The 14,635-nt window shown below is 35.3% G+C and overlaps 1 protein-coding gene across 1 annotated transcript in view; it reads left to right on the top strand.

Moving 5' to 3' along the window:
• Positions 1-14,635, top strand: part of Rbp (RIMS binding protein) — a 439,820-nt gene that overhangs the window by 236,963 nt on the left and 188,222 nt on the right. Inside the window, exons 12-13 of the mRNA XM_089098234.1 lie at positions 1,052-1,216; positions 13,568-13,909. Of these exons, the coding sequence (XP_088954360.1) occupies positions 1,052-1,216; positions 13,568-13,909 (507 nt within the window). The remainder of the gene's footprint in view (positions 1-1,051; positions 1,217-13,567; positions 13,910-14,635) is intronic.

The raw sequence follows: 14,635 nt of genomic DNA, 5'->3' as shown, positions 1-14,635 counted from the left end.
TTTATGAGGGGGTTATCCCTTCCTCAGCCCTGACTCTTTACGCTAAAGTTTTACTTTTTTCACAATTCTTTAAGAGACTGTTCAAGCCGTTGATTTTGACTGATATTTTTTTTTTTAAACTTTGAGACTTTAGTTTAAGAAGCGACGGCTGAGGAAGGGGAAACCCCCCTCATATACGGAATAATTTCTGTTTGTCTTAATTTTTAATGTTGCTTTTTACTTTTAGTTGAAAAACTTTTTATGTCAAATCTTACATACAAGAAAAGAGAGTGTTTCATTACATTTATTAGCACATTTCTATTGTGTACTAAGCTGAAAAATGTTCTTACAAGAATTATGATATCAAAAAAGAGAAATTAATTGGTTTTGAGAATTTAAAGTCATGAGGGCGGGATGTTTATTCTAATTTCTTCAAAATTCGCCTAATGACATGAGCTCCTTGTAAAAAAATAATAATAATAACATTGAATGATCTGTGTAAGACATATTTTTGTGCACTTTAACAATACATTTTGATAATTTAGTAAATAGTTTTTCATTCGAATAGTCAAAGCCTGAAAGTATGACATAATTTTTTTCTTATTTCTTTGAATTGTTCCTTAACAATACTAGCTCCTTGTCGAATGATCAAATAATACCATTGAATAATCTGTGTATGACATGATTTCTATACTTTAACAATTAGTAATATAATTATCAACAATTGATTACAATAAATGAAAAGTGTGAAATATTTTTTTTCAAAATATACCCAAATAGCATGAGCCCTTCATTGAAAGAATCAAAAAATGTTTTTGAAGATCTGTGTAGTGTTACCAGATGTGCTCAACCACAGAGATGAATCGGAACCATAAATGGCTCTTTTTAACCATTTTTGCCCCAAATTGCAAATAAAGATACAGATGCATTTTTGAAAAAAAAAGCTCCCATCGAAGAATTCTTTGATTTGAAAAATTTGATATGCTGTCAACTCGAGAAACCGCCCAAGTGTTACAAAATAGTTCCATCTGGCAACACTACGTGTATCACATGCTTTCTCTACTCTGTGTAGGTTTGAAATCAGTGTCTTTCGCTTCCAAGAGCTCTCGTGCTCCCTTGCTCGAATCATCGCATGCAGCTAGGCGACTTCGTGATAAGAAACTCCGGCGCACTTTGTCTGCTGGTGGTGACGTGCCTTCAGTGCCTATCAGGGTTTACAGTCCAGAGGGAACTGAACGTAAGTGTGCACTTCTGTGTGCGCACCTTAGAATAGACAAACCTCCGCATGCTTATTACCGCTTTGTTTGCCTCGGTAGACCCGTATTATTTATTTATAGAAAGAGAGTGTAAGCATTGCGAAATATTTAATGGCGAATAAATGATTTCTAGTTTCGTTTATGCTAGCTTTTTCAGGCATGTGTGTATCTGATAAATGATTATTTAAGTTTTTATTTTAAGGGGTAAGTGAGTATCTGGTGAGCTTGTTCCAGTTTGAATGACAGTTTTTATTTGTTTAAGTGCTTATTTAGATAGAAAAAATTTTGCTGATAGACAATTTAGAGAACCTAACAGCTGATAATTACAATTATTTGATGAATGGATCACCTGACCCAACACGTTTAAAACATATTTCTTTCTCCTTAAATTGATAATAATAACAATAAAGTATTTGTTTTCTTTTTAGTACAAGAAAGGGTACAAAGAAAAAAACGGGAAAATCAGCGAAAATAAAACTTAAACTATTAAAAAGCTAAGCACTAAAAAGATGGGTCAGTGGATGAAAAACACAAAACCAACGGCCGCATTTTCGGCAAACCCATTGCTCTACTGTAACAGCGAAATAGTAATGTCAGTAGCACAATACCGTAATACTAAAGCAAACATAGAAAGTTAAGAAACGGCACATAGACTTCATAGTCTCAACCGGCTATGCTGATCTTCGTTTCACGGCCCTTCAGACAGGAAGCGCGAGGAGGGAGGGACAACCGTAATAATCCTTCTATTTGTGGCCAAATTGGTGAATATATCAAAAACTTAAAATATCGAAAATAATTTCTACGAACTTAGCGTGATCTCGTCAAACCAATTTATAATAAATAAATTTATTATGTACCGAACAAGATAATACAAAACAGTATTTTATAATACACATTTTTAATAAACGCAGTTTTTGAACTGTATTTGACAATTCAAGGTCTCCACTTGAACAACTCAAACAATTAGATTTCCTGACAGGAAATGTTTAAAATCTTCCTGTCTTCCTGACAGGAAATATTTAAAATCTTCCTGTCTTCCCATGTTCCTGGGACTTAAAATATTTATTAAAGAATAAAAAAGAATTCGGCATTGGAATTTACATTCCCTACCGGTGAAGCTGATCTCCGTTTTATGGCCCTTCGGTCAGGAAGTGCAATGGTGGTTGGGCGGTTGCCCAATCACCATCATGTGATTTCGCATACCATTCCTGTTTACCTTCACCAGAATTCCCCTGGAACCCATTTAGAGCCGGGTTTACTCTAGTTAAGCATACAAGTCAAGTCACTGACCCCCCGTTCCAAACCAAACAACCACTGACACCAGGAGTTGAACCCCCTGTCCCCCTGAACCTGACAGAGGATTTTAAGCCTATTATGCCAACCACTCGGCTAGGACTAATGCGATAACAATTCATAATACAAAAAATAACACACTAAAATTTATAATAAAACATTGGAATCAAAAAAAAAGTTAAAACCTACAATTTAAAATTTTTAAAATATTAATACGGTAAAAAATTCAAATGCCACGATATAAAATTTTAACTTGTCAAACAGTTATAACAAACAAATCGTAAACTTGTCAAACTGTTTTTTTTTTACAGTTCTTTAGGCTTTTGCCCAAGGATAAATGGCTCTAATAATAGTCCAATGAGTAATGTTTTTCATGGAAAGTAATTCATAGATACCAGGAAATGTATAAAATTCTCATATTTCTTCATTAGAAGAAGAAGGAAACGTGGGAACAAAGAATATTGTATATTTAAGTATGTTTAAATTTTTATCTCAAATACCTAGAATGTGCATAATGGAAACATCGAAGTTAAATTTCACAGTAAAATCAATAAAGAAACAATAAACAAAACTTCAAATTTGGGTTATACGATACAACTGACACAATAAAGATCAATAATTCGCTAATTACTGCGTTTAAATTATGACATAAATTCAAAAATTTTAAATATTTAAAGTTAAATTAATGAATTAAAAAGTTGATATAAAAGAAATAGTAAAATACAAAACCATAAAGTTCTGAAACAGCACAAAAAAGGTCAAACGGCAAATAATGGATGGGCCAAAGTGTACAGATAACATATGAGAGTGGAGAATGGCACTAGCATTGAAAAAAGAATTAGCATTGCCATCTATCGCCAGGTGATTCTTGGCATTTGTTTCAAACTCCGTAATAATGTTTTTGTAAACTGAGGTCAGACACTTATTGCTGTACTAACTTTACAGATTACACTAATAATTTTGCCTTATTTATACACTGAAAAAATGCCTCGAAACGCCATCGCTAGATGGCACTTGTGATTTTTGTGGACAATAGCGCCAGTTTCCATTCTTATTAGTAACCTTACACGTATTCTTTACGACGCACCGGTATGGGCAGACCAGGATTTGCCCACTAGGCCCGAGCTTCGGGGCGCACAATGCCAGGGAGCGCAATAAAATATCACTGAGGGATTTTTTCTTAACAAAAACTTGAATGACGTGATTTGTCGCCAAAGATCCTTGTGCACTCCGCTTCCACGCTGCTCATGCGCAGAAAAGTGATTTTAACACAATATAAGAAAACCGTGGTTACTTATTAACTGTCAGATGTCTCCCAATAATGGCAGCTGAGAGTTTGGTATTACCTCTCTCTTTCATTACTTTTGCCTCTTCCCGAAAAGTTGCGTTCCCGAAAATTTCGCGAAAACGGAGTGGCAAAAACGCTTGGGCCTAAAAGCACCAAAACTTTAAATCCGGTGCTGGGTATGGGCGAGTTTCGGTGTCATTATGGGTTTTATAAATGAAAATAAGAAGTCTTTCAGACAAATATACACAATGACAAAAACTTGCCAGTTCACAAATGCAGTTTTATAATTGAATAAGTAAGATAATATTTCATTGTAAAAGTCCGCGGGCCATAGAAATACACAAAATACAACTACAAACAAAGGCCGAAGAACAAACTACCACTTCAAAAAAAATAAAATAAATAAAAACCAAGAAAAAAAATGTAACGAGTAGAATTTTTAGATATGGAAATGATGAAGAATTAGAAAATATTTATTGAGAAACTGTTGGTTTTTTTACTTCACCATAAGGGGTCTCTTGATACCAGGGCCGTATCCAGGATTTTTGTTCAGGGGGGGTTTTACTAATTTTTGCCTTTTTTTTTTGGGGGGGGGGGTTACTAATTTTTGAATCAGTTTTCGACTAATTTTACTGATTTTTACCTAGGTTTTACTAATTTTCGACTTATTTTCGAGTCGGTCAAAAATTTCGGGGGGGGGGGGTTCAAACCGGGTAACCCCCCCCCCTGGATACAGCCTTGCTTGATACGCCAAAGAAGACCATTTACGAGTTCTCAGGATATGTTTCGGTATGTTTCACCCTTTAATTTATAGCGTCTCTAATGTGAGTGGTAAAAATTTGCCAATTTAGGTATGTGTTTTATAACTCGATATACAAAGTAAAATTTTAGATCTGGAGACTACATATATTTATAAAAGTATTGTATACAACATAATTTTCCCCCCATTTTTGTAGATGGCCTGAGGTGTTTACCCGACGAACAAAATAACGGATTAAGACTGCAAAATATTTTAATATTTAATTTCGTGCTGGTTAATTGAGAACATTGAACGATAATAACTATAGAACGTTGTATATTTTTCGTCACTGGATATAAAATTAGAGCTTTAAAATTAGGATATAAAATTAGGATATAAAATTACAACTAGAAATGCTATTAGACAGTTTAAATACATCAACAGATGCTCTTTAATACATTTTTTTTGTTCTAGACAATTAGAAAATATTTAATTTGTGTTCGAGAATGATAATAACATAATATACTTTTAAATTACGAGAAGATGCAAGCTTCATTGAGATGGAGATGGAGAGAGAAAAATAGAGATAGAGAGAGAGAGAGAGAGACAGAGAGAGAGAGAGAGAGAGGAAGAGAGAGAGAGAGGGAGAGAGAGAAGTACAAGCGATATGTTTACTTATGGTTTTTAAGATCAATATCCTGCTTTAAGCTAGATGGCGTTGGTTAGTTTTTTCTCTGAGTTAAACTCGATTTTCCTCTTAGATCAGTTTACCATGTTCTTTGTGCTATATTCGATTTTTAATAAATTAGTAGCTTTTCAGCTATTATAGATTTAACTAGAATTAAATATGCAGTCGAGCCGCTTGAATATTTTATTAGAAATGCTTCCAATTCCCAATAATTTACCTATGTGTAAATAGTAATTCGCAAGCCACCATGTTATCTGTTTCAAATTTATTGTTTAATTGTATGGCAGTAATTTTTGTAATTTTTCTCTATGGTTAAGCCTGCTATATAACCATTATTCCCGTTAGGATGAAAATTTTTATTGACTTTTAACTTTTATATTGACCAGTTTGAGTTTATATTGTTTAAATATTGAGTTTATATATATTTAAATATAGAAAGTCATATTAAGTTCGAACATTTCTGTAAAATAGGGTCTCGTTCCGTAAATATATGCATGGGAAAGAGGTGTAGGGTTGACACTATGATGCTTACTACTACTACTACTGAAAATTCGTTGTAAGATCAAACTGCCCGACTGAGCTTCACTATTTTTCCCTAGTTCCTAGAGGTTCCTAGTTCTTTTAAGTCTTTTCTTTAACCTCGTCCCATTCCATTCAAGAACGTTTTGCTTTTCGCTAGGCTCCAGCCAGATTGACAAATATAGCGATTTCTGGGAAACCTCGTCCAACCCCTCGTCCATTCAAGGACGTTTTGCTCTTCGTTATGATCCAGTCAGATTGACAAATATAGCGATTTCTGGGCTTGTCATGCCTAAAACCCGAGCTAAAAATTTGAAAATTTCTTCCAATTTAGACTTAGAAAGTGAGGTCGTATCGTATTTTTCGTAGCGCTTGCTGTTTGATAAACGTCCGTTCAGACCAGTGCCGGAAATTTTTCAGGGAAACCTCTGTCAACTCTTCCTCATATCAGTCGTGCATCAATAAATTATGTATATCCCAATCAATAAGGACTGGATACTTGAAAGTCAGAATGGTGGATTTTCCCCCGCAAAAATGGTTTAATATTTTGAATATTTTCAATAATATTTTCAATATATTTAATATAGCCTACGCTTGAATATTTTTAAATACTATTTTGGTACTTGTTATTTGAATTTTAAAATGACAGGTTTTCCCCAAGAAAGAAACTGCTTACATCATATCTACATCACTTTAAAAATGGTGAGTTAAACAGTTCGTGTTAACGAACTGTAAGTAAGAAGTGACCCGGGTCAATAGTAACCGAAACTCTAAAAAACGAAATTTTTATACCAATAGACATATCGACTTTTTATTCTGATTTAAAATATATAAGTTTCATTAAGTTTAGTCTTACCCATTAAAGGTTACGAGCCTCTGAAAATTTGCCTTATTTTCGAAAAAGGGGAAACACCCCTTAAAAGTCATATAATCTTAATGAAAATCACATCATCAGATTCAGCGTCAGAGAACCCTACTGTAGAGGTTTCAAGCTCCAGTCTGCAAAAATGTGAAATTTTGTATTTTTTGCCAGAAGAAAGATCACGGATGGATGTTTATGTTGTTTTTATTTCTCCCAGGGGTGATCGTATCAAGCTAGTTGTCATAGAATATCGAGAAAGAGCTCATTCAGACTGAAATTAAAAGTTCTATTCCCCTTTTTAAGTGACCAACAAAATTGGAGGGCAGCTAGGCCCCCTCCCACGCCCCTTTTTACTCAAAATCGTCCGATCAGTATTTTGAGATAGCCATTTTGTTCAGCATAGTTGAAAGGCCGAATATCTATGCCTTTGGAGATATCATGACCCCTTTCTCTCACAGCCCCTGGGGAAAGGTCTTTAAGTTATAAAATTTGCTTATTGTTTGCAAATAGTATTTGTTATTGGGTAAATTTGTTATTTGTATAAGTTTGCATACATTTTTATGGTAGGGGGAGGGTGAATTTTCTACTACTGGGATTTTCCACGGGGATCAAGTTTCCATGGGAGAGAAGTTTCCAGGGAGTGATTTTTTGAGGGGAAATTTTACACTAGGGGTATTTGCCAGAATTCCTATACGAAATTCGTCCAAGTCTAGTTTTCTCTTTACCGATTGTTTTACTGAGAGTTGTGCCAACTTAGCTGCAATTTTGATTAAAATTCAACGTTAGAACGCGTTAGAACGCATTTCGATCAATTTAAATTCTAAATAAAAAGAGGGTTTGCGAAAAAAAACACTTAAAATCACTTTTGTTGTGGAGGGGAGGGAGCTGAGGGTTGAAAACACTTTTCTGTCACAGTCATATTTTTTTAGTCTTTCTAAGTATTACATTTGAGGGCATATTGAGCTTCTGGGAAAGAGATGGGTAGCCTTTCCATGGGAGTACTCTCGCATAGACGTGATTCTAATCATCATCAGATTCCTTTTGAACCTAATATTATATTTTAAAGTCTGTATGACTATAAAATGCCGAAATACATATTCAATCTACTTGAAATACAAAATTGGATAATAATACTTTACCAGACAGGTTTTACACCCTTTCAGGCTGGGAGATTGTTTTAACAGTGTATCCGAATTTACCATTAATTTAATGACATTTAAGCATTTAAAGCAAATAACTGAAGACACGGTGATAGATTTAGACTCTTGACAAAAAGGGCTTGGAAGGCCCAAAAACGGCTTTTAAAAAGGGCTTGGATGGTTTTTTCCAGGAAGGTTGGCTGAAGGTTAATTTAAGCACAAATTTTCCTGAATGTTTCAAAATTTTGTATTTTATGTACATATTAGTCTCTTGGAGAGAGAGGGGGGTGGGGGGGGGGGTGGGGCTAGTATTCTTTCTTGTCGACTTCTCGCATATTTTGCATTTTATGTACATATTGGGACATATTAGTATCTAATTAGGCATTTTATGTACATTTTAGTCTCTTGGAGAGAAGGGGGCTAATAGTCTTTCTTGTCGACTCCTCGCACAATAATTTTGCATTTTATGTGCATATTAGTCTATTGGAGAGAAGGAGGCTAGTATTCTCTCCTGTTGACTCTTCGCACAGATGCTATGTCAATTGTCATCTGATGCGATCCTAACTCAACATCAAAATTTAAGGTCTATTTGAATGTAAACTTTCATTCTACTTGAAGTACAAAGCAAGCAGATAAAAGTACAAACGCTTTTTACAAGCAGAATATAAATTTTTACACGCTGAGAAATCATTTTATTATTGTGACTGAACTTATCATGCCTTTTAAAAAATAAAAAATCAAACTGTTTTTTAAGGCTCATAATAACAGAAAAAAGCAATATCTAAAGTGACAGGCTTCCAAATTTTTGTGCACATATTTTTTTAATCCCAAAAATAGGTTATTAGAAAAGAGAAAAACAGCTTTCTCTGTAACAAACAAAATAGATTAACTTGATAGTTCTTTGAGATAGTTTAAGACCTACTCCCCCTCCCCTCTTTTTCTTGTCCTTGGAAAACTTCTGTCTCAAAAACGTCTCGCAGTCCCTTTTTAGGTTAAAAAATAACAATATTTAGACAATATTTAGACTAGAGTCCAAAGTCTGTTTGAATATAAAATGCCGGAATACATAGGGCTAGTATTTTTTCTTGTCAACTCCTCACACAATAATTGTGTATCTTATGTACATATTGATCTATTGCAGAGAAGGAGGTTATTATTCTTTCTTGTCGACTCCTCGCACAGATGCTATGTGAATTGTCATCTGATGCGATCCTAGCTCATCAAAGTCTAAGGTCTATTTGAGTTTAAACTTTTATTCTACTTGAAATGCAAAGTAAGCAGATCATGCAACTACAAACGTCTTTTTCAAGCAGAATATAAATTTTTACAAGCTGAGAAATTTTACGGGTAACTCTTTCACCGTTGCATGGAAAGGGTCTTCAAATTTCGGTTGTGTTTTGTTTTAAGGTTTGAAATTTTTTATAGTATCCTTGGATTTTTATTAGTAATTTTTATGTTATTTTTTTTACACTGAGGACGGTCAAGCGGAGGTCTTGACCGAAATATTTGCATTTTAGTCCACATTTTTCACTGGCTTGTATAATCCTAGTTTTTCTCTTTTTTACTATTTTTCGTTTTATCATGATTAGCCAGTGTAGTCTCACAAACTATTTAAGAAAAGTAATAATATTTAGACTTGCCTATCAATATTTTTTCTCCTGTAGCCACTCAACAGTCAAATTTGTTATCCCCATTTCTCGCTTTTTGTTTTTGACCGGTTTTTGTTTGTCAACTGGTTTTGTCTGGACTAGGTTTTGTTTATTTCCAGCAAAAATGTAAATGTATTTAGCTGACATCTTTACCGCGGCATAATTTAGATGCTGGAACATTTATCTTGAAGAAGAGGGGAGTCTGACCATATTGTCTCTGAAAAAAAAACACAACTCTAAGATGAAATTGTTGCAGTTGTCTAAAGTGGAATAATAAATTTGTCGTCGAAAAACTTTTTTTTTCTGCTGCGCAACAACTCTTGACTTCTAAATTTCTCGTAGCCTAACTAGTTGCTAACTAAAACTAGTAACTAAAACTAGTTGTTGTCCAACTAGTTTTTAAGAGTGCGCTACCTCCTTAAAAATGCAGGATAGAAAAAGATTTGATTTTCAAAACTTGGGTGTGACTTTGCTCCAGTTTATCAAAGGTGAGTTTGTTTCCTTTTGTGAAGGGAAGCTTGGGTGTCGTTTGGGGGGGTTTAGTTTCCCCCTAACAACTTGGAGAAATTTTCTATGATTTGAAGACTATCCAGATATGTGCCCCCAGTAAATTCCTGGAGTTAAGGACCTGAAGGGAAGGCATCTAGTGCTCTCTGCCAAAATCAAATGGAAAAAAATAGTGAGTCGAGAGAAAAGCAAAACAAATAGACAATCAGGATATTAACTAAGATTCAAGAATGTTCTGCGCTACCTGCAATCTATTTTCAGTTTTTTTTTGTAACTGAAAGGTTATTGTCTCTGATTTTAATAATATGTTAATAAAGTAGTCTGAAATCGAAGATTTTTCAACCACAAATCCAAGAATTTTTTTGTTCACGACTTTTGGAAATTGGCTCAAACTTGCTGTGAAGCTAAACTAGGAAGGCACTAGTGGTAAGTTCATGGGTAAAAGGATATGGGGACGATGCTACTGTTGTGAAAACTGAAGTAGGAATAATCATTGTACGAGGGCTCCTGGGGAAACGAGGTTCAGGCTATGGAAGGCATATTGGCACCTAGCGTTGTTCCGAGGAATAAATAGGCATATTTCTTTTGTATGTACTGAATGAACTAAACTTAAAATCAGGGATAAAAAAGTTCAAGGCGTACAATATTTATAATTTTATTCCATAGACCGTGCGCTATGTCTTTGAATTCACTGTGGGGAGAAGGGATGCAATGAGTTTGAAGGTACAAAACCAAAGGCAATGTCATACTTCAGCTTGAATGTGAGAAACCCCCCTTACAGAGCATAATTTAGAATCGGATTACACACTTTGAGAAGTATTAGACCAGGATTATCTTCAGTGCAGTCAGTGAAAACAATCTCGAGACATTTAGGAATCCTAATAAAGACATAGCTAAGTAGGTCAAGAGGGGGGCGAATTTAATCCACCAGTCGCCAAGATGTTTTTGACAGAAGTTGAGTCAATCTCTCAGCACACCCTGTTAAATTTCCGGCAGAGTGCTTGTAATGATTAATGATTATTACGCTCCAGTGCCAGTAAGACAGGGCTTCTTGGCTGAAAATGCTGAGATTAGCTAAAAAGGATCATTTGGGGCCACCTAACCAGTCATGAACAGGATTGCCACTCCTAGTAATTTATCACTGTTTCTAGTAATTTTTTATATTGCCCCAACAAAAAATCACTAAATTGGCACATAAATCACTAGATAATTGATGGAAATCACTCAATCAACCAAAAAATCACTAAAAGTCTAGTCTCTTGTTCATTGGGTCGCAACCCTGGTCGTTAATACCGTTATGAAGGAGTAAACTGTTACCTTAAAACTTAAGAACATAGACGTACACACGTCTTGTCCTCGGAGAGGATCAGAACATATCCCTTGGCAGAGTGGAGGAGTCAGAAAAATTTTTTAGGGAGGGGGTTGACTCAAAGACTAGAACACATGTTTAGGTAACAGTTTTCTAGAGGTAACTTCGACCTGCCTCATGTGAAGATGGGAGGATTTCTTCAACCCCCTACCTGTGTGCAGGTATTTTAAAGGGTTTAAATAGTCTCTACTAAAGCTGCTTAAACTCAATTACGTTCCAAAACATGCGAAAAACTCACCCCCACTACTACTTTGCGGGTAAGTATTATGTCCGACGATCTGTACGATAAAGTGTCATAAAATACTAGTACTAATCTGTTGCTTAACCAGTCATTAAGCAAACCCCAAGATAGAATAAAATCCGGATCAAACACCGATTTTACCGTTGTCCATCACTAGGTTTTTCGAATCATGATTGACAGTGTCTTGTGCCCCTTCCAAATTATGTTCTTGGGGAATGAAACGATCAAACTTTACTGTTATTTCAAGCAAATTAATGCTCCTATGTCAATTCTAAATTATTGGTCAACCGTCTTAAGACCATAGGCGGGCGTGCCTTGTTTGTCTCTCATTACAGGCAATCTAACGGTCTTTTGTCAATTTTAAATTCTTGGTCAACATGCCTGATACGCTAGTCAGGCGTGTCTTTCCAAAAACTAACCAACAAGTATGTGGCCAAAAAAAAATTCATGCATACTCCCGCCATTTACCCATGCCCCAGCTATTTAAACATTTGCCTCTCAATTACTTGGACTATCTGTCTTGGCTTTTCTCTGTCTACAATTAGCCATGTCTTGATGCAACCTGCAAAATACTTGAAAACTTCAGTTCAATCCTCTTAAAACTAGCTTCGTATAACAACCCTCTTAAATTTCTAGGACATAACACAGAAAAGGACCGAACCGCTACATCTCAGCTTATGCCACAACCTTTCTTTCTTTTTGTCCTATGCATCAACGCTACAGCTAATCTTGTATCTTCGCCAGTTGGATATAGTTTTCTCTGCTATTATCCCTCTTAAGGTTGCCCCCCCCCAGGTCTTTGGGCTCTTATTGATCTTGTTAATAATGTTATCCAATAGTTATCATATTTTTCTTCCTTAGCCCCATTAAGCACGTTCTAAATTTTCCGCTCCCTTTGTTTTTATTTTGTTTCCTTCTTTTTAAAGGGTAAAGGAAATTGGACACTTATGTGCAAAACTGGCTTAAAAACACTCAGTCATATAGTCTATATGAAGTAGGAGAGAAATTGGGGCACAAGATTACATCGATCAATATAATTATATTTTACTTTATTAGGAAAAAGAATTAAACGCATAAAACAGGAAACTGTAGCTAGTTTTCTTCAATATTTAAGCTAATATATACCTATCTTTATGTATAATTAAGTTTGTGCCTCTTTATTTATATGTCTGTCTTACGGTGGTGTCCTACGGTGGCTTGCAGCTTAAAAATCCAAACCAGAAACGAAAAATGTTTCAAAATATTTTTTGAAACACAGAATGCGAGTCAGCTAAAAAATAAATTAGGCTTTAAGGTACATAAACATTAAAGACGCGGAAATTCGACGTCATGACAACAATTATAAGAGAGCCCAACAGCGGGGCTGTCAACCGTGGCCAGCCAAGGAAGGTGACCTCAGGGTATATTTTTAGGGCCCATAACTCTGAAATATCGACATTAGCGAACAAAGCGAGCGGAGGGAGGGGATATCAGGCTATATTTGCAAGGGTGAAGGCCAGAACGAGAAAGGGAAAACGCCTATTAGCTAGCTAGCTTAAGAGATCCTTGATACATACTACATAAATATAATTAATTTATAAATAAATTGAAGTGTCTAGTTTCTTGATAATGCCTAAAAAGATGTAAAGTAACCAGTTTCTTGATACTGCTCAATTCGAGAAGTTAATTTCTTAATGTGTCCCTTCTAGAGTCTGTATGACAGGATGCTAAGAAAGAGAAATATTATCAATTCAAATCGCTTCTCATCAGGGAGGCCAATCCACGAAAATGTAGTGGGGGGATAGTGTATTTTTCAAAATCAATGAGGGGTGATTTTTTTCAGTTTTTTCAATTATAATACCAAAAAGGACGTACTTTTCAAAGAAAATCCAAAAAGTAGTTTGCACAATCTAGGGGAGCAGGAGAGGGTAGAATTTTTAGACCCCATCCGTTCAGTACCATCCATTCACAACCATTTTACACTTGGCTGACACTCTATCTCTAAGATACCCTATTATTTATTAAATTTATTTTAAGGCGTTACATTTCCTTATTTTAGGTATTCCCTCAATTCTCTCCGATCCTGTGCCAGGGATGCGACAGCAAGTTAGTCAAGTTACCACCGCCCCCTCGCATTCTCTTCCTGGTAGCAGGGCAAATATGGGATACATAAATCTTTCAGACCCCTTTATAAGTCAGCCTAGTACTAATGCTACAAGTTTATTCAATTTACCTGGATTTGGTGTCCAAAATATGAATTTTCCGGGGCAGTCCCTTGGTGGCAGCAGTTTGCAACATTTTCTGCCTAGTGTCTCTACAAATGGCTTAATGGCTAATGGATTAAATCACTTTGTTGGATCTTCATTAAATCAGCCCATTGTGACATCTTTTGAAAGAGATAGTAAGTACATATTTTCATCTTTGTGTTAATTTTCTAATAGATGTAAAGATGATCTACCAAGCACAATAAAGGTCATGCTAAAGAATCATAGAAAAAAAATACCTATAAAAAAATATATTCAACACCTTATGTGTAGCTTTTGTTAATGTGCTTTACAGATAATATTAGAAACGTTGCCAATAACGCATTTATATGCCGTTTTCTAAATACCCCAAAAAAAACAAGGTGGACATTTTTTTTTCTTTCATTGAAAATACTCAAATGTATTATTCTATGAAAATACAAAAAAATAATTATAAGCCTAAGGGGGCGGAGGGGGGGGGTCAAAGGGCCTAGGGACCAAACCAGTACCCACTGAAGAATATTATTTGTCCTATAGTTTCATCCTTGCAAATACCCAGACGAGGAAAGGCTGGATATAAAAGGCCAGAGTTGTTCCAGTTCTGTGATGTGGCTTAGGGTCTCGACTCTGTCATAAGCTCTCCCCTCCATCTCTGTCCCCTAAAGAGAAACTCTGCTTGTGTGGTCTACTACAGAATGTTAAGGTTGCCACCATGGGTGCCCATAAGCTAAATTTTAGGGGGGCTATGAAAAATACTTTATATCCTTAAATATCCATACATACCTTAGATAAGATAAGATAAGATAACGTGTATTTCAAGCCAAAATGTGGCAATGTACAAAAATAACATACAAGATTAACAAATTACAGCACTCATCACAATA

This window comes from Artemia sp. Qi Xiang Cuo, chromosome 12 (genome assembly GCF_049724085.1).
Source record: "Artemia sp. Qi Xiang Cuo chromosome 12, ASM4972408v1, whole genome shotgun sequence".
NCBI lineage: Eukaryota > Metazoa > Arthropoda > Branchiopoda > Anostraca > Artemiidae > Artemia > Artemia sp. Qi Xiang Cuo.
This window is presented reverse-complemented; position numbering and strand designations above follow the sequence as displayed.